The sequence below is a fragment of the Eretmochelys imbricata genome, chromosome 1, assembly GCF_965152235.1.
Source record: "Eretmochelys imbricata isolate rEreImb1 chromosome 1, rEreImb1.hap1, whole genome shotgun sequence".
NCBI lineage: Eukaryota > Metazoa > Chordata > Testudines > Cheloniidae > Eretmochelys > Eretmochelys imbricata.
In genome coordinates this window covers 103744614-103769785 of record NC_135572.1, presented here as the reverse complement: position 1 = coordinate 103769785, position 25172 = coordinate 103744614, and the positions used below count along the sequence as shown (strand labels likewise).

General features: G+C 43.9%; 1 protein-coding gene across 3 annotated transcripts; it reads right to left on the bottom strand.

The window, feature by feature from the left end:
* Window positions 1-113: 113 nt before the first annotated feature.
* On the bottom strand, window positions 114-25172 carry BIVM (basic, immunoglobulin-like variable motif containing). Of its 3 annotated transcripts, none has more exons than XM_077813218.1 (10): window positions 25111-25172; window positions 18175-18766; window positions 16205-16331; window positions 14795-14890; window positions 14590-14694; window positions 13579-13673; window positions 11680-11812; window positions 10560-10646; window positions 9639-9735; window positions 114-1601 (listed from the first exon to the last, which is right to left on the bottom strand). In XM_077813218.1, the coding sequence occupies exons 2-10, from the start codon at window positions 18653-18655 to the stop codon at window positions 1308-1310; spliced, it is 1515 nt and encodes a 504-aa protein (XP_077669344.1). In that variant the 5' UTR covers window positions 18656-18766; window positions 25111-25172; the 3' UTR covers window positions 114-1307. The 3 variants fall into 3 exon arrangements, with proteins under 3 accessions (XP_077669344.1, XP_077669354.1, XP_077669363.1); XM_077813228.1 differs by having other exon boundaries at window positions 10560-10643; XM_077813237.1 differs by lacking the exon at window positions 25111-25172 and having other exon boundaries at window positions 18419-18551.

Sequence of the window (25172 nt, the reverse complement as noted above, 5' to 3'; positions counted from 1 at the left end):
AGGAAACTTCAGTGGGGCAACTCCAGAGTGAGAGAAGCAAGAATAGTCCCTCAGTTAGAGGATAAACTCTTCAAGGCTAAGAATAAGGACATTCCCAAAACAAACAAATGACAAAGTAGAAAACAAATTTTATTGGATGAAGAAAATTGTCTAAAAGTTTCCCGTTTTTTGGTTAACAAAAGCAGCAAACCACAAAAAACCCTGCATTCCATGACAAGTGTTCATGTCAACAAAATTAATCCTTGAGCTCATCATTTGTATGTAGAATGTTATAACTGCTAAAATGTTTTGGGGCAAAGAAAGTTATATTAGTCCAAATATAGGTGCTTTACATGGAAACCTGAAAAATATAAATTGTTTGCTGACAGATATACTGTTAGGGCTGCTAGCATTTTTTGGTACTTAATAGTGTCACCCCTCATAGAAAAATTAACAAGTAAAAACACTAAGAAATTTGGAGACACAATGAAGGAAAAGAACAGCCAACAGGCCAAAGTGTGTTCAGCTTGGTTATCAGCAAATTCAACTTCATTTTTATTTAAGAAGCCTGTGGAAAATGAAGCAAATTCAGTGCTCACAAAGGTGCTGTCGTAAAAATCCACTACTTTATCTACAGAACAGGCAGAAGAGGGGTAACAGCACAAGCCCACCCTACTGTTGTGCCTGAAGCCTGACCCAGAGTAATGTCATTTTCCCCTGTACAATCAATCTCAGGCTTTTCAGATACTAATTTGTACCAGTTGGCAAAATATCATTATTTTAAGGGACATGGACACTAGTCCACTGGGAATTAGACTGAGACCACCCACTCAGTTATGTTTGACAAGTTTTTTGTATTACAATATTTCTAATTGACAGTGGGAGCCTTATTGCATTTAAAATAAAAATAAAATGTTAGAAAGGAAGGAAATGTCTACACTTTTATCCTTATATAGTATGCAGGATAATCATTTGGAATGTAATAAGATATAAAGGTTCATGCTTTGAATATTTTTCAATGCTGTTTGTTTACATAAATGGCTTTAACCACAATTTGTTTTTGTTTTTTCCACGGTCCCAAAATGCAGTTCAATTATTTGAAGTGACAGTTTGCTTATTATATTTACTCTGATTACAAAGTACAATAATCTGTGCTTATTTGTTAGTTTTCACATCTGATCTCACCCATCACAACCATACACAGAAGTATGTATTTAAATAACTATGAGATTGCCTTTTATACCATTTCTAGTCATACCTACTCTAGGCTTAATAAACTCCTACCATGTCTTCGCAAAACTTTAGTACATTAGTTGTGCTGTACTAAGTTAATTTCTATCATTCCCATCATAATCAGTATAACTCTGATATCCACTGTTCCTCCTCTCATGAAGATTACACATTTTCTTCCACATGGACTCTTGATGAAAACCAGCACTGAAAGATCTACCCAGATGTCCATGCTGTTTCTTGGTGATATTGTCTTCGCTTTCAGATTTCGCAATTCCTTGTGCTTGTGGTTGCATATCTCGTCTAATGTTTCCAAATGGGAAGTTCCAAGGACCAAACCTTTGCCAGTTAAGTCTCTGAAAAGAAATGATACAGTGCAGATTTCCTCCTACCTGACAAAGGTAAGAAGTGTTTTGTTAAAAAGTGTGCAGAGAAAACTACTTAATTATCTACTTAACTAGTATTATTTATGAAAATCTTTTGAATATTTATGTGACAAACTGCTTTAGTTTAGTTTCTTCAACTCCTTTACTAGCTCCCTTCCTAATCTTCTACACAGTATTTAAGTTTCCCTATCTAGCATTCACAAGCCAGCATAACCCAGATTTTGCCTAACTTTGTTAGCCTTTACACTTTCCACTCAAAAAAACAGCTATCACGGTGTTTCTGTCCTCTTTCCACGCATCTTCAGATTTTCTTCCATGCACCCTTCCTTGCACCTAGAAGACAGAGTTACTCACCTTGTGCAGTTACTGAGGTTCTTTGAGATGTGCCCCATGGGTGCTCCACTTCAGGTGTTGGTGCATCCCGACGCCACTGATCTGAGATTTTTGGTAGCAGTGGTTGGACAGACCGCGCGTGCACAATAGCTGTCTTGCGGCACCATTGGAGTCTTGTTTAGTGCACGCGCGGCCTGACCCCCTCAGTTCCTTCTCTACCATAGAGTCCTTGTATCAAACTCCAAAGTAGAGGGGAGGCGACTGGGTAGTGGAGCACCCACAGGGACACACATCTCTAAGAACCTCAATTACTGCACAAGGTGAGTAACCCTCTCTTCTTCGAGTGCTGTCCCTGTGGGTGCTCCACTTCTGGTGACTGTAGAGTAGTGTCCACTACTGTTGGGGAGACTTTGAAGTTGCATACATAGTAGAGGAGAGGACCGTTAGGCCTAATATGGCATTGGCTCTGGAGGCTGTATAACTGCATAGTAGTTAGTGAGCGTATGTTCTGAGGCCCATGTAGCAGATCTCTGAAATGGATACACTATTTAGAAATGCAATAGATGCTGCTATGAATCATGTAGAATGGGATCTGACACCCATTGGGGGTTCTGTCTTATATGTTTTATAACGTAAGTGTATGCAGCTTGAGATCCACTTAAATAGTCTATGTTTCGATATAGCAGAGCCCTTGGATCATTCCGTCATCAAGATGACCAGCGTTGGAGATTTGTGGAAAGACTTTGTTTTGTCCAAATAAAAGGCTATAGCACGTTGAACATCGAGGGTATGAGACACGGCCTCCTGTGTGTTTCTGTGTGGTTTAGGACAGAATGTAGGGAGGTCAATATGTTGATTAATATGGAAGGTTGAAGCTATTTTAGGGAGGAATTTTGGGTGGGGCCACAATGTGATCCTGTCTTTAAAAAAGATAGTGTATGGCAGGTTGGCCACTAGTGCACTTTTCTGACTGACCCTTCTAGTGGATGTGATGTGTGCAATAGGGAGCAGGTAGCCAGTGGTTCGAAGGGGGGGGGGTCTCATAAGGCCTTTGAGAACTAGATTTAAGTCCCATGTAGGCATGGGTGGCTGTACTTCAGGGTAGAGATTCTGAAGGTCAGTAAGAAAACGTTTTGTGGTCGCATGTGCAAATATCGAAAATCCATCGATCTTACAGAGGAAAGTTGTGACTGCTATGAGATGTACTTTAATAGAGCTCGTGGACAGTCTGGAATTCTTTAGCTCCAAGAGATATTCTAGCACTACTGACAGCGGTGTAGCTTTCGGAGTGAACTGTTTGTTCTAACTCAATATGGAAAATCTTTTCAATTTTTGCAGGTAAATATTGCGTGTGGATGTACATCTGCTGTTCAATAACATGTGTCTGACTTGTTCCAGACAGGTTAACTCATGTTGCTGGAACCATGGAGGAGACGTGCTTTCATATGGAGTTTCTCCAGGTTCGGATGGAGGATCTGACCGTTGGCTTGTGAGAGGAGATCTGATCTCAATGGGCGAGTTCGTGAAGTGCAGTCATGCATAACAGGTACAGGTACTAGGTCTGTCTGGGCCATGCTATCAGGATGATTTGGGCATTTTCGTCCTGTATCTTGTGCAGGACTCAGGATTAGTGGGATTGGCAGGAATGTACACAGGAGCATCTTGTCCCATGTGCATAGGAAGGCATACCCTAAAGATTGAGGTCCTAATCCTGCCCTCAAACAGAATAGCAGGCATTTGTGATTCTGAGATGTGGCGAATAGATCGATGGTGGAATGCCATCTTTGGAATGTCTGTTGTAAGACTGTGGGATTCATTTTCCATTTGTGCTCCTGTCAGAACCTTCTGCTTAGAGTGTCGGCTGTGGTATTTTGGCATCCAGAAAGGTATGAGGCTGAGATGTCAATGTGGTGATGGATACACCAATTCCATAGTTTGATGGCCTTGATGCATAGGGAATGGGATCATGCTCCCCCTTGTCTGTTTATGTAGAACATGCATGCAATATTGTCTGTCATCACTCGTACTGTCTCGTTGCTTATGAGTGGAAGAAAATGGAGACAGGCACTCCATATCGCTCTGAGTTCCAGTAAGTTGATATGGAGATGTGTTGCCGTTGGTGACCATCTGCCCTAGATTGTGTGATGATCCAGGCATGCACCCCCACCAAACTAGGAGGCATCTGCTGTGATCATAATTGAGGGTAGTGCTTGTTGAAAGGGGATCCCTGAACAACAATTCTCTGGTCTCGTCCACCACCAAAGGGATTCTAGCACTTTGGGAGGTGGTGTTACCAACTTGTTCAGATTGTGTTTGATGGGTTTGTATACTGAACCCAGGCAGCCTTGGCATCTGGCATGTTTTACCATGCATATGGTGGCAGCCATGTGTCCTAGTAGTTGTAGACGGATTCTTGCCATGATTCGTGGGCAGATGGAGATGGTGTCTATGAGATTCTTTATAGTCCTAAATCTGGTTCAAGGTAGAAATGCTCTGGCTTGAACTGAATCAAGGTGTGCTCCAATGAAGACCAGTTGTTTCGTGGGTATCAGTGTTGACTTTTGTGTGTTCAACTGCAACCCTAATTTTTGGAAGAGGGTGATGGTCAGTCAGGTAATTTTTTTTTTGTCTCTGCCTGATTTGGGCCTTTCTAGAGGCAGTCATCTAGGTCTGGGAAGAATATGATCCCTTGCTTGCACAGCTGTGCTGCTATGACCACAAGCGTTTTGGAGAATACCCTTGGTCCAGAGGACAGTCTGAAGGGGAGTACCCTATACTAGAAATGGTCGTGTCCAACTGTGAATCGGAGGAATCGTCTGTGAGATGGGTGTATGGTAATGTGGAAATATGTGTCTTGTAGGTCGAGGGCTGAAAACCAGTCCCTCTGTTCCAGCGCTGAGATTGTTGTGCCTAATGTGACCATGTTGAATTTGTAGGAGCATAGGAATTTGAGTTGAGTTTCTGTATGTCTAGTATACATCTCCATCCTCCATTTTTCTTCTGGGTCAAAAACTAGTGGGAATAGACACCCTTCCCTCTGTATTGTGTAGGTACTGCTTCCACAGAACCGAGATGCAGAAGATGATCTATCTCCTGCCTTAAGAGGTGCTCATGAGAAGAGGGACGGGGAAGAGAGTAGGATGGGGGGACAAGAAATAAAGGGGATGGTATAGCCCGACCTTATGATTTCTAAGACCCAACAACCTTGTGTGATGCACTCCCTTGCATGGTAGAAGTGTCTCAATTGGTGGCTAAATGGGCGAAATGGCACTGATGTGAGGGGGAGGTCATTCAGACCCTCGACCAACCTTTCAAAACCATTGCTTGTTAGGTGGTGGTTGTGAAGCCGCTTGTTGAGGTTGTGAGAGTTGGTGCCTCAGAGATCTATTTCTTTGTCTGTTGGACTCATACGGTCTGGACTGCGGAGGGTTGAATTGTGACTCTCTGGCATGGTGGTAAGGCTGATAGCGCTTTCTCTTAGTAGGAGGTGCGTAGATGCCCAGTCGCATGTGAGTCTTTCATAGAGTGGAGTACCTCATCAGTCTTAGATGAGAACAATTTATCTTTGTCAAAGGGGAGGTCTTCCACCTGAATCTGAAGCTCTTTTGGGATGCCGGATGACAAGAGCCAAGATGCTCTGCACATTACAATAGCTGTGGCGTGTGCTGCCGTACTGGCAACATCCAGGGAAGCTTCTAGGGCAGTCCTGGCTACTAGTTGTCCCTCGGTGAGCAACGTCTTGAATTGTGCTCTTTTATCTTCAGGAAGTTCAGTCATAAACTCAAATAACTTCCCGTAATTGTCATAATCATATTCCGCCAGAAGGGTGCTATAGTTAGTGACCCAGGATTGTAAAGTGGATGAGGTGTAGACCTTCCATCCTTAGAGGTCTAGTCTCTTGTGGTCTTTGTCCTCAAGTTTGGATCTGGACTGGGGTTGTTTGGAGTGATGGTTTGCCACCTCAACTACTAACAAGTTTGGTGGTGCGTGGGAAAAGAGAAAGTCCATTTCCTTGTCTGGCACGTAGTATTTTCTATCAGCCTATTTGCATGTGGGAGGGATGGTGGCTGGTGTATGCCATACCATTTCAGCGGGTTCCAGAATTACATCATCTATTGGAAGTGCAATGTTTGAGGAAGGTTGCAAGATTTTGAGCAGCTTATGTTGGTTTTCCTGGACCTCCTCTAATGGGATGTCCTGGCTTAGTGCGATTCTCTTAAAGAGGTCTTGAAATTGTTTGAAGTCATCTGCCATTGTAGGTGGCGGTGGCATGATGGCCTCATTGGAGGAAGAAGAGTTGTGCGTTGGTGACACATCCTCTGGGCCTGTTTCTTCCTCTGGCTCCTCTGTAGTCTCCTCTGGAGGTACAGATGTTGTAGCCACTGGAGATAATGTAGGAGACTGAAGTTTACCTCTGGGTGGCGATGAGGTTCTGGCATGGTGGGCTCTGAATGCTGCCCAGGGATCCCATGGTGGCCACTTCATGGGAAAAGCATGTCTGTACAATGGCTATGGTGGTTGACTATGGTGGCTTTTAGATCTCAGTGTACCCCAAGGAGGTCTGTGGTGAGTAAGTGAGGAGTGTTGTGGGGAGAACACTCCTCCGTCCTGGTCCTCATCATCGCTGTCACTGGGTACCGACGGTGCCATGGGCTGTGTAATGACACTCCTTGTGGACAATCCATAGGTGACAAGGACTGCTGATTGGGACATGAATGATACGGAAATATCCTGCTGAGCGAGGAATTGCTGCAGTGCTGGTGGATGCGGTGCTGAGGGTTTAGTTGCGGCTGAAAGGCGTGCAGCCATCTTGTGGCTAAATTTTGTAAGTGCCAGTGGACCCATCGCAGCACTATCAGTCGGTGCCGGCAGAGGTGGCAGTGACAAGCATGGCAGTGGCACTCATTTTGTGGTCGGCACTGGAGGTGGCAGCATGGTCGGTGCTGTGTCTGCTGCGTGTGCCAGCGTGGTTGATGCCATGGAAGAGACATGGCGGTGCTTATATCTTGACTTCCTGCCCTTTGCTTTGGGCTCAATGACATGGTCCGTACTGGAGATGCTGGGGGAGTGGTAAGTGCTGACTCTTGGGGTTGTCGGCACTGAGGGTAACGACCTCACAGGGGACTATTTCTTTTTTATGCGAATCCCTCTGAGGAGAGGTCAGTGCTCACTTCCTCTTTTCATGAGAGGACAGAGCCGTGCTCTCTGTCAGTTCTGACCTTGTCAGCAAGGACTTAGGGGGAAGTTTTGGTTGGTCATTTTCTGTACCTGGCTGGAGTGACTTCTCCATGAGAATCATTTTGAGGCAGAGGCCCTGGTCATGCCAGGCTCTCGCCTTCAGGTTGTTACAGTGAATTCACTTTTGGGGTATAGGTGATTCACCCAGACATCTCACACAGAGAGAGTGTTCATTAGATTGCGGCATTGCTTCTCACCAGGAGCCACATCTTTTAAAGCCAGGTAAGCTCGGCATGTTTTGAGGCGTGCTCCAAAAGGAGCAGGGAATGGGAGAAAAAACTTGTTTTGAAAAAACAACTAATTGCTAATTAAGCTAAGTAGGAACTATAATAAACTTATCTAAGGTTTCTTTACTATCTGCAGGGGAAGAAGCTGTCGCACTGTCCCGAGCTCATCTTCAGCAGAGGATGGTTGAGAAGGAACTGAGGGGTCATACCATATGCACACAAAACGAGACTCCAAGGTGCATCCCGACTGAGTACTGCTACTGAAAATATCCGATCAATGGTGCCAGGATGCAACAACACCTGAAGTGGAGTGCTCACAGGGAAGGCACTCAAAGAAGAACTACCTCCTCAACCCATTCCACCATGCTTCAACCCTCTCTGCCTTCAAGTCCAGGCTTAAAATTCAATTCTTCTCAGAGGCCTAATCCTCCATAAGAAAAATTACACAAATAAAAGCCATGGAACAAATCGAGACACATGCACTGTTTTTTGTCAGATACTACTTCCCCATCCACTGTACTTTATCTCCTGATTACACCATGCTATACTAAGTGAACAAGGAGGTCACACAATCAAGTCAATGTCAGGTAAATTTAAAAATCAATTTAAAAATTCACTATTTCGCTAAGACAAAATCCAGCTGCACTAACAGGGTGTGACATTCTATACCTTGGAGGAGCGCCCTGGAACCCCCCTATTCCTTATTTTTATATAATCATGATCTTACATCTAAAGCATGCCTTGTAAGGGGAAAGGTTATGATCTGCTGAAAGTCATTTCTCTATCCATATATGTATATCTTTAATGCATATGAAGTTATGACAATTGTGTTGAATGGTTGTCACTAAAACATGCTGTAAATTGGGGAATCAGCCAAATATTAGCTCCCCAGAGGCAACAGCAAGGAAAGTAGCCAACACCCAGGTGGGGTGTTAAACAACTCATCAACAACCATTGTGCAGCAATTCAATGGTTCACCTGCATGAGGCCACACCAGGGGAGTTGCTCAGTCTTGCCTGGAGACTCAGCAATGCCCCCAGACATGCCTGGACTTGTGCTCCCCAAGCACATAGAATTGAGGTTATAAAACAGAACACAGTGGCCACATGCTGGGTTTTTCTCCTTCACCCACCTACACTGCAAGCAAGACTCCAACTGAGGGGACTGACCCAGATTTCAAGGGTGAAATCTGTGAATTATGAACTGCACTATCCAGTGGGGTGAGAAAAACTGCTTAATCTAGACGTTGCCCCATCTAATAGGGTTGAGAGTTTAGACTGCATGCTTATATTTTATTTTATTTTGGTAACTAACTGACTTTTTGCCTATCACTTATAGTTACTTAATTTATCTTTTGTAGTCAATAAATTTGTTTTACTGTTTATCTTTACCAGTGAGTATGTATGAAGTGTGTGGCAAATCTGCTCAGGTTTTGCAAAGGCTGGTGTATATCGATGTGGTGAACCAATTAATAAATATGCATTGTTTGTCTTGAGTATTGCAAGACAGTATATTCCTGAGGTTCAGTGCTGGGTGGGGGTTGGCACTGGTGCCTTTCTCTGTGAGATTTATGAGTGGCTAGGAGCATTCATGCAATCTAGCTGAGTGTGTGGGGTTCCACATGCTGGCGTGCTGAGTGATCACAGCGCTTGGAGGGGCTTGCTGCTTGTCACTAGCAAAGCAGTGTGAGAGATAGCCCCGGCTGGAGAGAGTTAAGGAGGCACAGCCATCCCACAGTACCAGGCTGCACACCAGGGATCTCGTCACACAGGGACTGGGTAATTGTATGCCCCCAAAAAATTACACAGTAAAATGAGATAGGATATCAAAGATGAAGGGCCAATAACCTGGACTGGCATATCCTACATCCTGCAAGGCAGACCTAAACTCTTGTGCTCTGCAGTGTCTCTTTTAGCATCTATGTTTGGTTTTCTGAATTTCCGCAGCATTCCCTCTCAGCAGAAGTTATAATTAATAGATTCAGAGATTCCAAGGTCAGAGGGGATCACCGTGATCATGTAGGCTGACCTCCTGTATAACACAAGCCATAAAACTTCCCCAATAATTTTCATTCCACCAGACATGGCAGCCATAAGATTTGAACTCTGGACTTCTAACTCTATAGTAGGAGACTTCACCAAAAGTTAAATTACAGCTTCTTTAGTACAGCAAAGTATGAATAAGCTCATTGGAAAAAAAGTCTCATGCAAAAGTTCTTTCCCCAATCTTAAAAAGTCAATATTACCTTCTTTGTTTTTCTATACTGCAGACCCCTCTCCAGGTGCCGAATATCCAAGTATTCTGGATTTTGAGTGTTCAGGTCTGTAACAATATCTATCCACCTACAAAATAAAATGGACTAACATGTAGAAGTGATCACAAAAACCATTTACCACTAGAATTTATGGTCTCAGAATAGCTGGACAGAACACCAAGGGGGAGGGCGGGGATGCACAAATTTTTACTTCTTTACTGTCAGATTTTTCCAACCAGCTCTGTTCCCATGGGTCAACATACCATCTCACAAACAGGCAAGAGAAAAAGTCAGAGAAACCTTTTTGCTCACAGTCCCCATGATTTGGTTTGGTTTTTTTTTGTTTTTTTTTGGGGTGGGGGGTGTGGATTTTTTCAGAAATTCTGATGTTTAGGAGAAATGCTGTTTCCTTCCTCCAGAAACTGGTACCCAAGTTTTATAGGTCCAGCACCAAGTCAGATCGAGGAAGTTGTTGCAGTGAATCAGTTCCAACTCAGACAAAAATAAAATCTCTTAAAAAAGAGCTCTGAGTTACACCTTTTCTGAGTCTTCAATATTTTCAATATTTTCTCATTTGTGTTTGTCTATTTCGGTGGCAAACATCTGGGACTGGAACCTTGTCTTCTGTACATTATACTCTGTGCTCACAAAAAACCATTGTGGACATGTTGTAGATTTAATCACAGAATTAGTAACCCAGGTCAAGTATAATATGAAAAATCAAAACTCTCACTAAAACCCTGACTTTTCTGAAAATACTGAATACTCCATGAATCATGAAAGCTACAAATGGTTAATGTACTGCCCATGCCTGACTGGAGAGGGAGTTCTTAGAAGAAACTGAATGTTTTAAGTACCTATATTCTAGAAATTTTTTTCAAAAAGGAGAGAGCGAGAAGTATATAAACTTACTTTTTACAGTGAATGGTAGGGTGTTTTCTACTTGATTCTCCAATTAAGATCCAATACTCCACTTCTTGTTGCAAGAGGTGACCTCTGCTGAACAAAAATACAATTCTAGTAAGACTCAGCGTGCATTCTGCAATGAAAGACAGCAGCATATTAACTTGCTATTGGTTTTTAGAATTTTTTATTGAAATATTTTACAACTGTTGGTATAGTTGAGACAAATTACAACTGGCTACTGAACTATTAAATAATGTATTACCTATTATAAATTAGCAAAATAGATTACCCAAGAAACAGGACTTTGATTTCTGGTCCGAACTCCTGCTTCACACAGGAAACTGAAGTTGAAAGTGACTGTTCGTTTCTTGGAGATAAGGAACATCTTGCATTGTGACACACTGCCCCCTCCCCACTAATAAAAACTGATGTTGACTGACTCATCAGGGACTTCTGTTCAAATCTCTCACTGGAAGAATGGTGACCAGAATATAAGGCCCAGATGTGATATCTATGCAACGATGAAGACTGAAGGCTCAGAAAGCATGTTTAAATTAGAAGAAACTTTTTTCCTCACCATCCTTGTTCTCTGAGAGTGCCTCCAAAGATCTTACTTTGTCCTGCTCTTAAGACAGTGTTAGTAACCCTAGTGTTACTATCCCATGGCTGTTCAGCAGCCTATGTGAAACAATCGGTGGCTTCAATGAATTCTATTAAAGTACTACTCCCATTTTATAGATGGAGAACTGAGGAACAGGGTAGATTAAGTTATTTATCTTAAAATAAAACAAACCACCACACAGGAAGTCTGTGGTTAAGCTAGGAACCTAACAATAGTCTCCTGAGTTCAAGTCCAGCACCCTATCTTCCTTTCACAACTTAGAGATTTAATTATTAAAACCCACCTCACAGCTACAAGGCAAAAACAAGTGGCCAAGATTTGCTGCTGAGATGATCAACAGCAGACCTGGGAACTCTGTAAAATAATGAGACATTTCATTTCCACTTAGGGGGCTAGCATTCTGTTCGTACAGCACTCAATTCATGTGTAAATGCAGTGATAATTTGCAGTCACCATTTTGGTGGAAGATTCACAGATGAGCAAGCATAACTACAAGATTCTTACCTGTATGCTTTACTAGCTTTTACAGGGGTAGCTTCAAATCCAATTGGACAAAAATAATGATTTTGGCAATGATAGATATAGGCCATCGATTCATCTTTCAGTCCTTGTGTTAACTTTACCAAGGCCCCTGCAGCTACAAAGAAAGGTCTGATCATTCTCCAAAGTGCTTTTAATCTTGCATTCAGTATCAAGCAGAAGAGATCAGTTATTTTTCTTACATTTTCTGGTGTTATATTTATTGTCACACTGCACAAGCAGCAGCATGATGCATTATGGGAAAGGTTTGCAATAAACAAATATATTTGATTTTAAATTTGTTTCTTTCAGGTCCCATTCTCTAAAAACATATTACCCTGAATCAGTTACAAAGAACTATTTCTCTAGAAACGGCACATAATTTAAATACTTGCATCATTTAGATCTGAATGAAAGTATTTGGGGAGGGGGGGTTTCCACCTTGCAAGAGAGTCCTAATTAAAGACTTAGGGATTATTTTTGTTTCGTTTTGAACTACATAAAAATATTGTAAAGCTGACAAAAGCAAGAATATTCACAACCATTCAGAGCAATCCCACTGTCCTTAATTCCACTGATGCCAGTTAATACAGCATTTGTAGTAAACAGCAAGAATATATTAGAGAGACCTGTAATTCTTAGATAATTGGTTCGCCAACATTTTCATATCGGGAACCACTTCTTGAATAATGATCTTCTTGGAAAACACATCTGAATCTTGACTCAACATATTCCTTAACCCAACTATAGTGCTTCCATACAGGAGAGAGACTAGGAGAGCACTGAAATAAGAAAAACTTGTTTCTCCGCTTAAAGAGCAGACACACAAAATGTTATTTCCTCTCCATGGGTATAGAATTTAGCAAATTGTCCCTCATAACTGCAGTAGGGATTGCTAGCAATCTCCCAGGTCCCTTTGCAGTACAGTGCATCCTATATCTTAGCTACTCCTTCACTTTGACAGTTTACTACCAAAAACGTTTTTTAAAGGTTCAGCTATATTTTTATATGCAGACTAATTTTCAGTTAGAGGCTTATACATTCAGAAAGGAAGATAAAATCTGAACAGCATTGTTCAGCTACTTTATTATTACTGGTAGGATAGCACCAACTGTAAAACTAATTAATGTTGGTGGGCATTCTGCCCAAACAGATGGGGGTTGGACTAGATGACCTCCTGAGGTCCCTTCTAACCCTGATATTCTATGATTCTATGACATCCTGCTTTCAGTTCAACATCTGAAGTTTGATATATGTCTTAGCATTTATGGGTTAGAAGACCATTATAGACTCATGTAGTAAAGTTATCACTTACCTAGTTCACACATGCTGCAAGTATTCCCAATCAAATGTGTTGATTAACCAATTATGATTATTTCAAGGAAAACTGTCTCATTTGATGCATGACAAGACTAAGACACATTGTATAAGATGTGTGGCATTTTTAAAAAGTGTACTGGTCAGTTAGTATTTTTACATTGTAAGTTTTCTGAATCTATTTTGTATAAAGAATTCCCAAGTGTTAAAACATACCAGTTGGTGAGATATGCTGTTAAGATAAATGCACATCTTGAGAGAGTAGCCAGATACAGATTGGGAAGCCAAAGGCCTCTAGCACCTTAGGAGTGCAGCTATTTCACAATAATCACATATAAGGTATATTATTTTACTTAAAAGAAGGAAAAATTGAGTACAGAGAGAGGAGAAGGGAAAAAAAGGAAGGTCAGAAAAGCTATGCAGCTCAGAGCCATTTGTTGTTCTGACTGTAATTGCATAAGTTCGGATTATTTAGTTACACAAATTGTTCTCTTGATCCTAAAACATTTTACAACTACAGTTTTCCAATTTACATACTAAATTAGTGTCTAAGATTTACCTACTTACCAGTTTCTCCAGCTGTCTTGTTCTTCCCATGAGGTTTATATAGAACATATGAACATCCTTTTACATGGAAATGATCATTAATTTGTCTAAACCATCTGAAAACAATAAGACTTGTTTTAAAGATTTTGGTATTTTAACAAACACTGAAGCAAAATAATTCTTAATATTTATACTTTTTTTTGCAATCTTCTCCTCCTTTAGGGATTTAGAATATAAACTCACTGGGGTAAGGACATTCTTCTAATGCATTTATACAGTACTTTGCACAACGGTGGCCTGGTCTCAGATGCTATAGTATAGGATAGATGCTATAGTAGTACAAGTAATAAATAATTCATTCCAAGGAGCTGGAAGGGCCAGAAGTCTGGTAATGGATACACAGCTTTTTCACCTTTATCTTACTAGTTCAAATCCCACACAGATCTATAACGAACAAAGTTCTTATTCTCAAGTACAGCTAATAGAGGTCTCACACGAAACCCTAAATAGGTCTGCACATAAAACTATCATGGCATCTGACATATTTGGTGATCTCTTAAAAGAGGCAAAGGACTGAATGGATAAGGAGAACTGACATGGAGACTTCTAAAAAGAAAGGTGAACTATGGATTTAAAAAAAAAGGGGGGCGGGGGGGAGCTTCCCCCCCATTGTTAGCATTTGGGTACACTGTGTCACCCTTCCAGTGCAGGCTCCCAGCAGAGGCAGTGGTAATGCAATGAAAACATAACTTCAGTCTTTAGTGACTAGAGCCATCAGTTTAGAAGCATACAAAAATACTAGGACAGCAAAAACATCTCAGGAATAAGCTATTAAAAACAAACTCTGGTCTCTCTTATCAGAACCCTTAACGTTTGCTTCATTGTTCATGATGTTTTCAGAAAGCTCAAATAAAGCACAGTGAGCTAGTCAGAGTATATTATTGCTGTTTTAAGAGCGACAATCTAATTTTTAGCATTAGAAAATTATTCTATACATTAGCATTTCCGTTGCTTCAAGAAAACAAATTGTACCTCATTAAAGTTGTATTTCCTGTAAAGGGACCAAACCTAATTTCCTCAAATGGGGGTTGAAAGCCCAAAATATGCAAGGCTTCTTCTTGAGTAATAGGTGGTAGGCTGAAAATGAAATTGATAATCATAATTAACTATAATTAATAGAGTATTTAGATAGCCATTTTAGGTTCCTTGACATTGAAATGGAATAGAAATGTCGTACTTTCCAGTTCCCAGTGTGCTATATAAGTAATTCCAGCAAGATACTAGAGAGGAAATTCCACAGGAAGTCTTGTATTGGGGTCGGCTAATACAGTACCTGAGGAGAAAGAGAAAATTTTCTTTATTTAGATATATGCAGCTTGCTGCACTTTCATTTATGACAATTTACCCAAAAGTCAAACAGTGTTTTAAAAAAACAAAGTATTTTGTCTCACTTTGCCTTTAAAATAAGTCATTGGTAAGACTCAACCTCCATATACTAATTTAAAAATTCTGGAGTAAGTATGCCAATTTATCTTTCATGGGATTTCACCCAGGAAAAGTAAATAAAATGGAAATCTGGCATATTTCACAAGCACAAATCTCACACACATTCATTTTCTGAACATTTCTAACACTAGGTGGTGATGTGGATCCCACTCCATCAAGATCTGCACTGAGACCACCAACTTAATTCACAAGGACCTACTAACCATAGAAATAATTTTGAGGCAGAACTGAAATAGGTCAAATCTACATTTGATCTTGTGGAAAAGATTACATGTATCCCAATAACAATACCTTAGCCAGCCAGCCTTTCAAGTCAATAGCTTTCAAATACTGCAATCCCTTACTATGTTGCAACTCTTTGGAACTTTACCAATGGAGGTGACTTTAGGTCACAGAGTCCCTATCCTCACCTTTATTTCCCATGCCATAGAAACCTTCTGAAGGGTTAAAATTAGTTTAGTGGTTTCAGCCCAATTCTTAGTGAACATTCTGTAGTACATTCACAGTTCTATATGACAGAGGTTTTGCTCAAGTAGCCCCAACCACAAAAGAAGGGCAGAAAGTCAGAATAAGCTACACTTGTATGTGAGTAAATTTACACATTGCCTGCTCATGCTAATGGGGTCTCACTTTTTATTAGTACCAAATTCACCCACAACTTTTTTGTTCTTTATTGAAAGTAGAAATTTCCTAATATGTAGGAAATGTAAATGATGGCACACAGTATCTTAACAACAATAAGGATGAGCAGGAATGATGTCCCTAGCCTCTGTTTGCCAGAAGCTGGGAATGAGCGACAGAGAATGGATCACTTGATGATTACCTGCTCTGTTCATTCCCTCTGGGACACCTGGCATTGGCCACTGTCGGAAGACAGGATACTGGGCGAGATGGACCTTTGGTCTGACCCAGTATGGCCGTTCTTATTTTCTTATGTTATGTTCACCACAAGACCCAGACCCCTTGTAGTAAGTATCAGGTGTAGTTCACTAACTATGTTTAACAGATCCCATATACCCTTCTATCCAATGATTAAAGAAAAACTATTACACACTAACATTTAAAATAACACAGCCACAACAACATTTACAAACAAGCTCTGCGTACTATGGTAATCTTAATTATGACTTTTAAATACTACCATCTCCTGAGGTCGAGCACTTTCCGCTGCTTTATTTCTTCAACGGTGGAATGTTGAGAACACTCCCTGTATTGTTTGCTTTTTTTGTCCAAAGATTTTTTCTTTGTTACTTGTTTCTTCATGTTGCCTGCAAGATAAATTTTAGAAGCAGTTAATGAATGCTTAATATACAAGCTAAATATTTCCACTATAATGCCCTTACCAGAAGGCATTCAATGTACTTCTAACAAAAAGACAATATGCTGCATGGATAGAGATCTACTGTGATTATTTCCATTGAAAGGAAAAGTTAGCTTTTGAAATGGGACTGCCAACAGCTTTGGGAAGAACCAGTAAACAGGTATATACCTTTTACACAACAGCTCATTTTACTGAAGAATATTTCTATTCTCTATAATCACCTACTCATGGCCTCCACAAACATTGTGAGCCTCCCTCACCCCAGCCATCCTAGGAATTGGTGGCCTTCCATGACCTCTCCAGAGCCATCTTGATGCACTAGAGGGAGAGCAGACCACTAATGCAATAGCCTCGCATTACATATCTAAGTCTTACATCTAATCTTTTTACTGCTAATCTGCATAAACAGGGTCTTCTGTATCCAGCACTAAGAACCACACTTTCTGACTGGAGCGCCCAGGGACATGCAGAGGGAAAATATATCCCCAGGAACTTTCCCTTATTGCAAGTCACTGTACAGGAAGAAGAATAAAAACAGCTGAGAGCAAATAATTTCAATCTTGTTTTGCGACTTTTTCTGAACCTCAGTGAAATAGTAAGCTAAATTAGAACTTGACTGGTCAGCCAACTCATAAGAAAAATCTAAAGCAATGGCTCTAGGCATGCACAGTGATTATAGACTAGATATAAAAATCAGTTGTGTACATATGCATGGTCAATAAACCAGTAAAATCTTTCGCTAAGCAGAAACAAGAGGAACACAAAACAGTGGAAAACACAATTTCTTTAACATCATATACATACACAATTCAAAATACTTGAACAGTGTTTGGGAAATTTTGACTTCTTCCATGCATAATAAATTTAATTTTATAAAGATAACATTTGCTTTTGTCAGTATTCTCACAGGAGCCTTTGGGCGGTTTTTCAAGGTAGCTGGATCAAAGCTGAAAGTCACAAGGCCAGAAATTTCTTCCCTTTTAAAAACAGACTTCAGTCAGCTCTAAATAGTTTTATTTTTCAGACAGTGACAAAAATGTAATACCAAGAGAACACAATAATAAAGTATTCATTTGCCCCACCGTTAGGTGGAAAAGAGGTTGGATTATATGAGCACATAAGATTTACAACAGTGGTTCTCAAAGCCAGTCCGAGAAAGCCCCTGGCGGGCCGGGCCGGTTTGTTTACCTGTCACGTCTGCAGGTTTAGCCGATCACAGCTCCCACTGGCCATGGTTCGCTGCTCCAGGCCAATAGGGGCTGCGGGAAGTGGCGCGGGCCAAGGGATGTGCTGGCTGCCCTTCCCGCAGCCCCCACTGGCCTGGAGCGGTGAACCTCGGCCAGTAGGAGCTGCGATCGGCCGAATCTGCGGACACGACAAGTAAACAAACCGGCCCGGCCCGCCAGGGGCTTTCCCTGAACAAGCGGCAGACCAGCTTTGAGAACCACTGATTTACAACACCTTGTATTATTTCTACACAGCTTGAAAATGTATGCTATATCAGACAAATTACTGGGTTCTACAGGAAAGCAAAGGTAGAGTAAGGAAGCAAGAGCCACCAAGTTGGGAACACTGCAGCCACTTCTCCCCTGGCCTGCCCACTCCTATCCAAGCCCCCAAGACCAGCATCTGTGGGGCCAGCACAAAAACCATTTCTACAACACACAGATGGTGTGTGTGTTCATCTATATAGTTCCAATGCACAATGTAAGTGGAGGAGGGTCTTGCATTGGCCCTCCACATCACTCATGTAGCATTTTTCTGAATGGTGCAGTGCTGTACTGTCTTACCTGCTCTGTTTTTCAGATTTGGGGTCACTCCATTGAACTCTGATTTGTCAATTTCCCATGCCAGTGGAAGCTGTCCAAGACTACTAGATAAATTTTCCAAGTTAGTGTCTTCATGGTAGATTATCTCTGAAGCTCCACTTTGAATGTCAATGAAGTTAGGTGTATTATTTCCAACGTTTAAGGCAGCACTATCTGGTAGGCAGGCACTAACTGTAGCACTTGGACTTTTATGAACAGACGTTACCTGATTTAAAAAAGCATAGTCTGAGCAGATGGTATAAATTTTTTCTCGGGTGTGAGTCACAGGACACCCCCACGGATAATGCCCATCTCCAGTAGGACCCAGTGACGTAGCAGATGCATCTGAAGTGCAATATGGCTTTACATCATCATGAAGAGTAGCTTCTGGAGATTTTTTTTCAGGTCTGTTTTCTTTATGTCCAGAACCATTCTCCCTTTCACCTTCTGCAACGTTAGGCATTGAATGATACTAAAAAGTTCTGTCTAGTTAAGAAGTGTTCAGCAATTTTTTTTTAAATAAAAATTCAGCCTACATCATTGCCTGCAGATTTGCAAGCTACTGATGAGGTATCTGCAAGAAGGGAAAAGCAACAGTTACCACAGCACGCCTCAGCTGATAAACAAGCTATATACAAGCTTTAAACAAAGGCTTTTACTTTAATAATTGCAAACAATGGGAGTTGCAATACATTTCATGGTATTTCAGAATACAGAAGGCTCTGCACTGCTGTCCAAACATTTGCTTTCTATAAGTACTGCTAGGATGCTGCTACATATAGAGCTTTCATTATTTGTGAAGTGCCAAGAGCATACTCTGTGCTGACAGTATACGGACGTCAACCCTCAGTAAGTTATTTTTTAAAACAATTTAGGATAAAATGTAAATAGCTTTTCCACAGAGAAAATGAGCATATGCATGAACACTGCAGTTTATTTTTTCTACCACAAACATTTGTAACAGTAATTCAGATCTCAACACACTTTCCAGTCATTACTGAATTAAAGGGATATCAACGAAATGACACACACTTCTCGCTGAAAATCTTACCTAGTTTCGCTATCAGAGAAACTCAGATTTATTGTAACTAGAAGAACAAAAATATTTCCTTTTCAGTTTGTGTATTTACCATCACTTGTGTACAGTGAGTCATTGTCTTCCCTATATAGTCACTCAGTCTTCCCTTTCGTTTGTGTGGGTCTTTCACATAGCAACAGGGGAAGAAAATGTTTGGGGTTTGGTTTTGTGTGCATGTGCATGTTTGTTTTATACAGACAAGAAAATAAGGCAGGTGTACAATTAAAAGCTACTTTTAATTTAAGGTTTAAAATCAAGGTGATGGCATCCTTGAAATCATCCATATCACTGCAACGTGGATAACAAATAACGCTGTCCTCGGGAGCCAAAAAAATCTTACCGCATGATAGGTGAAACTGCATTATATCGAACTTGCTTTGATTCGCCAGAGCGCGCAGCCCCGCCACCCCAGAGCACTGCTTTACTGCGTTATATCCAAATTCATATTATATCGGGTCGCGTTATATTGGAGTAGAGGTGTATGAGGAAACACACACAGAAAAGTTAATATGCAGTGTTGTTGTTGTGTCAATCCCAGGATATTAGAGAGACAAGATGCATTTAGCACAGGGGTGGGCAAACGTTTTGGAACGAGGGCCACGTCAGGGAATAGAAATTATATGGAGGGCCATGAATGCTCACAAAATTGGGGTTGGAGTGAGGGAGGGGGTGCGGGCTCTGGGATGGGGAATTTGGGGTGGAGGAGGGTGCTCTGGGCTGGGACAAAGGGGTTCAGAGGGTGGGAGGATCAGGGCTGGGGCAGGGGTGCGGAATGGGTGCAGGTTCCAGCTGGGGGTGTGGGCTCTAGGGTGGGGCTGGGGATGAGAGGTTTGGGGTGCAGGAGGGTGCTCCAGGCTAGGATAGAGGAGTTTGGAGATCGGGAGGGGGATCAGGACTGGGACAGAGGGGTGGGGCACGGGGGGAAGCTCAGGGGGTGCAGGCTCCGAGCGGCGCTTACCTCAAGTGGCTCCCGGAAGCAGTGGCATGTCCCTTCTCCGGCTCCTATGCGGAGGTGCAGCCAGGTGGCTCTACTCACTGCCCCATCCGCAGGCACCGCCCCTGCAGCTCCCATTGGAGCATGTAGGAGCCAGAGCGGGGCCATGCCACAGCTTCTGGGAGCCACATGGTGCGGCCACAACCCAGCGCCCTGGCCGGAGCGGGGCCAAGCCACTGGTGCAGCTCGCAGGCTGGCTTAAAAAGGCTCATGGGCTATAGTTTGCCCACCTGATTTAGCATCTTCCACCTTGTATTTACCTATGACGATCCACGTACCTTTCCCAGACCTGAAGAAGAGCTCTGGGTGGTGCTCGCTCTCCCACAGAAGTTGGTCCAATAAAAAAAAGATATTACCTGAGTCAACTTGTTTCACAGAAGAGGTAAGTGATTTGTCCAAGAACTAGAAACAGAACCTGGGAATGCTGACTTCTAGTACCTATGCTTAGCCAACAAACCATAACCCTTCTCCAATACACTACTTTGTACTTACGCATGATAGGCAACGCTGAGCAAGGGTGTAGCTATGGGAGTTTCAATTTGCAGTACATATAGAGGCCCTGTCGACACTGGTAAAATGAACATGTGTATTTGCTACCATTTCAGGTCCCACTCCTGCAAAGGACTCTTTGGTCCCACTAATATCACCGTAAATTACACTGAGACAAGGCACAGCCAAGTTGTTACAGCCACACACCGGTACACATCATTTCCTAAGGTAGCTAGAGCTACAGTGGTTTGTACCTAGGGTGGTATCAGGAACCACTGAGCAGAGCGAACCCTCCTTCACTAGAAGGCTCAAATGCCCCTTTATCGGCCAGCGCCACACACACGGGAACATTACATCTGCGTTTGTATGCAACGGACAGCAACAGCATTAGAACCCTCCGTCGGGGCTGGGACGGGGAGGGTAGCTCATGACGCCGAGATAGCAGCAGATCTTCACATCGCGAATGCCCCACCCACACATGGGACTGAATCAGCAGCTCACGCCATAGTCAGCAGGTTCCAGACTTAATGTTCTGGTGGGAGGAGCCAGAGCAACCCCAGCAGAGGGCAGGATTTCACCGCTCACTGGCCAGCTCGAGAGGAGCAAGTGGCTGCCACAGCCCAAGCCAGCACAGCCCTGCCCAAGGGGCAGTGGCCACCACAAGCTGTGACAGACCCACCCCACCCCACCCCACTTCACCTCAGGACATGGCACATGGGGAGGCCCCCCCGGTCTCTCGCCTTCCCCCCGGGATGCGGGCGCTGAAGGCCCCGGTTCGTTACCTGCATGGTGGCTCCCGTGTCTCTCGCTCGGCAGTGGCTGGGATGTGATCACACCAGAAACAGAGTGGGGGAGGCCTCAAGCTCCGACTCACCTGTGCCCCCTCCTACTCAGGACGGCTTCCTGGATGATACCAAACCTCACCAGAGGAAGGGGTTGGGAGAGGGGAACCCAGATGGCAGCGACCTCCCATAGCCCCTGGATTGTTCATGACAGCTGGCAGGTTGGAAAACGTGCAAGGACTGAAACAGAGCAATGTATCTCCCCGCCCTTCCCCTACCAATGGTATTGCCCACCACTGCCACAGCACCTTGGGGCAGGAAGAGGGGGAAGTGAGGGAGGGACAGTTGTTCAGCCAATGAGAGCGCGGCAGAGGTGTGGGGGGCGGAGCTTGTGGGAAGGACTGATGGGTGCCTTGTGGGAAGGACTGATGGGTGACAGCTGGTGCAGGCTGTGCAAGGGCTGAGCCCATGGTGGTGGGGTCCTCCCACCCTACACCCAAGAGCTGTTACGGTGTTGTGGCTCCGCCCAGGCCATGGGTGGCCAGATACGGGGGTGCCGCCCCCGACCCGTGTGGGGTGCGACACACGTATGTCTTGGCTGCACCAGTCCGGTTGGGGGCCAGGACAAGCTCCGGGATGTTAGTGGGAGAGGGGGACCCTGGTTGGGGGGACTGGCGGGCTCCCGGGATAGAGGAGAACTGAGGGCAGATTAAAGGTGGCACTCGAGGGAGTGGGCAAGCCACAGTGCCCTGGCTGTCACCACGGAGCAGGCAGCCCCTCCACGGTGAGAGGGGTGAGGCTGGCAACCAGCATAGGTACACATGGACTCCAAGGGTCTCTCTGCAATTAGAAAATCCTGTATTGCAGAGTTATCAACGCTCATGATTTTGTCCTGCATCTCATAGTAATTATTGTTTTCCTTAAAGCCCCAACTTCTGGAGTCAAGTGAATATGTGATGAGTTCAGCCTTCATTCTTAAAGGAAAAATAAATTCTAGCCACAGGCATCAACTTTGTCATTTCCCCAAGGGTGCTAGACCCCTACTCTGGCCCAGGCCCCGCCTCCACTCCACCCTTTCCCCAAGGCCCCACCCCACCCCGCCCCACCTCTTCCCGGCCCCACCCATCCCCTCCCCTGCTCTGCCTCTTCCCACCCTGTTCCGCCCCCCCCCAAGGGTGCCCCCTCCCCACGCAGTGCCTCTTGCCCACTGCCGAACAGCTGATCATGGCAGGCAGGAGGCACTGGGAGAGGGAGGAGCTGATCAGCAGGGTCATCGGTGGGTGCTGAGCGCCCACAATTTTTTTCCCATGGGTGCTCCAGCCCCGGAGCACCCATAGAATCAGCACCTATTCTGGCCCTTGTGATGGTGGTGAAAACTTCAAAATATGACCCCAGTGCACCTAACGCATCAAAAAGCAGAAGGCAAATAAAAAGAACATAAAATCTATTATTTTTACATAATCTCATGGTTTTAAAGTCAAACTTGTGATTTTTGGTGACTCTTACTCGTGATTTTTGAACATTTGGAGTTGGCACAGCTATTGCTGACAGTGGCTGTCTGCCATGGGGCTCCCCTTGGCAGCTGATGAGAACAGATTGGCTGCTAGAGTTGATATAACAAAGCTGTTTCCCTACAGTTACCCCAGCCCAGGATAGCATGGTGCTCTGTACCTGTGGCACTTCTGACCTAATGCTGAAAACGTTTTCCCCTATCAGCTAACTTGTTTTCGAATTTAGCTGAAACAGTGACATCGAGAGACTCATATTGTAATCCTGAGTGGGGCCTCTAGCCACTACCACAACATAAATATTAAATACAAATATATTTATTTATGGCGATTTATCACAATACATTAAAAAAGCTGCCCATCTGTGACTCTGGGTGTTTTTGATATTTAAAAAGGAAACACAGAAGGAGCTAAAAGCTATGAGCTTCTAACATATAACATTTAGTACTATAAATTATAAAATTGTATAATTAAGCCTTATAACCCATAAATAGAGCAGTCCCTAGCCATAGAGGCACTTCAAACAGTGGCAAGGGGACTATGCTGCATAGAATGAGTCCTCAAACTAGAGGGTTTTTTGTGGCCCTTGGCGGTAGGTACACAAACTCACTGAGTTCTCAAGGGTCTGGTGGTCCAGTCAGGTTTGCAACTCGGAAAGGCCTTGGGGATGGGGGTAGGAAAAGGGCAGGCCCAACACCAAAGCCAGAATTTTATGTGACTGCTTCCAAGGGTAATGTACATCTTAAAATGGAGAGCATCTTCCCAGGTTTCACTCTTTGGAAGGCTTGTGGAACCATAGTTAGCCAGCACCCTTGATTGCAACTATGCAACAATTTTGCTTCCAAAGCTTTTTTTTTTTTTTTGAGCCAAATTACTATCATTAGGATAGCAATAGTACTGGCCTGGCCAGACAGATCTAAAAATAGATTAAATGATTTAAGATTATTTTAGAAATTAGTTTGGCATTGACAAACTGTGCCAGATTGTGCTCTGTAGATCCATGAACAGAAAGCCCACATCTCCCACACAAGTGGGGTGAGAAGCTCAGTAACCTCTGAAGATTCTGTGGAGGTCTCTCCAAGCAATAAAAAGTAGCGGGAAATATTTTACTCAGTTGAGTCATAGAAAGTAAGGCCAGAGAGGACCACCAGATCATTTAGTCTGACCTCCTGAATATCACGTCACCAGCACCCGTACACTAAACCCAACAACTGAAATTAGATAAAAGTATTACAGCTCACAGGAGACTAGACTATTATGTGCCAGAGGCACAGAATAGGAGAGTTTGAGGTGCATCCCTACCCGAGGCCCCTGCAATAGCCAATAACAGGGAAATGATTAAGTGAGGTATACCTAGGTCAGGGGTTCTCAAACTTCATGGCACCCTGACCCCCTTCTGACAATAAAAATTACTATACAACTGTCAAGAGCGGGGACCAAAGCCTGAGCCCACCCAAACCCTGCTGCCCTGCATGGGGGGAGCCAAAGCCCCACCACCTCAGGCGGGGAGGGGGAAACCAAAGCTGAAGCCCTGCCTGAAGCTCCCTACCCAGGGTTGAAGTCCTCAGGCTTGGGCTTTGGCCCCAGCAAATCTAAGCCAGTCCTGGCGACCCCATTAAAACGGGGTCCTGACCCACAGTTTGAGAACCGCTGACCTAGATAATCCTGCCAAGTGACCTGCACCCACACACTGCAGAAGGCAAAAAGCCTCCAAGATTTCTGCCACTCTGATCGGGGGGGGGGGACGGGACTTCCTACCCCTAACCTCCCCCCCCCCCGAGCCCAGCCAGGGGGCACCCTCTGGCCCAGACACCCCTCACCGGCCCAGACGCCAGACACCACCCCCCCTCAGAGCCCAGCTGCAGGGTAGCCCCCAGCCCAGCCAAGGGGTCACCCCCAGGCACCAGCGCCCACCCCTCCTCCCCAGAGCCCGGCCACGGGGCAGCCGCCAGCCCAGACACCAGCACCCCTCCCTCCTTTTACTCCCTCCACCCCCCCCCCCCCCAACTTCTTTGCTGTCCCGCCAGGGGCCACGGTGCGGCGCGAGCGCGCCCCGCCCTTCCTCACCCTTTGCCCGAGCTGGCCGGCCTCCCAGGCCCGCTCCTGTCCCCGGGAGAGTGAGGATCAAA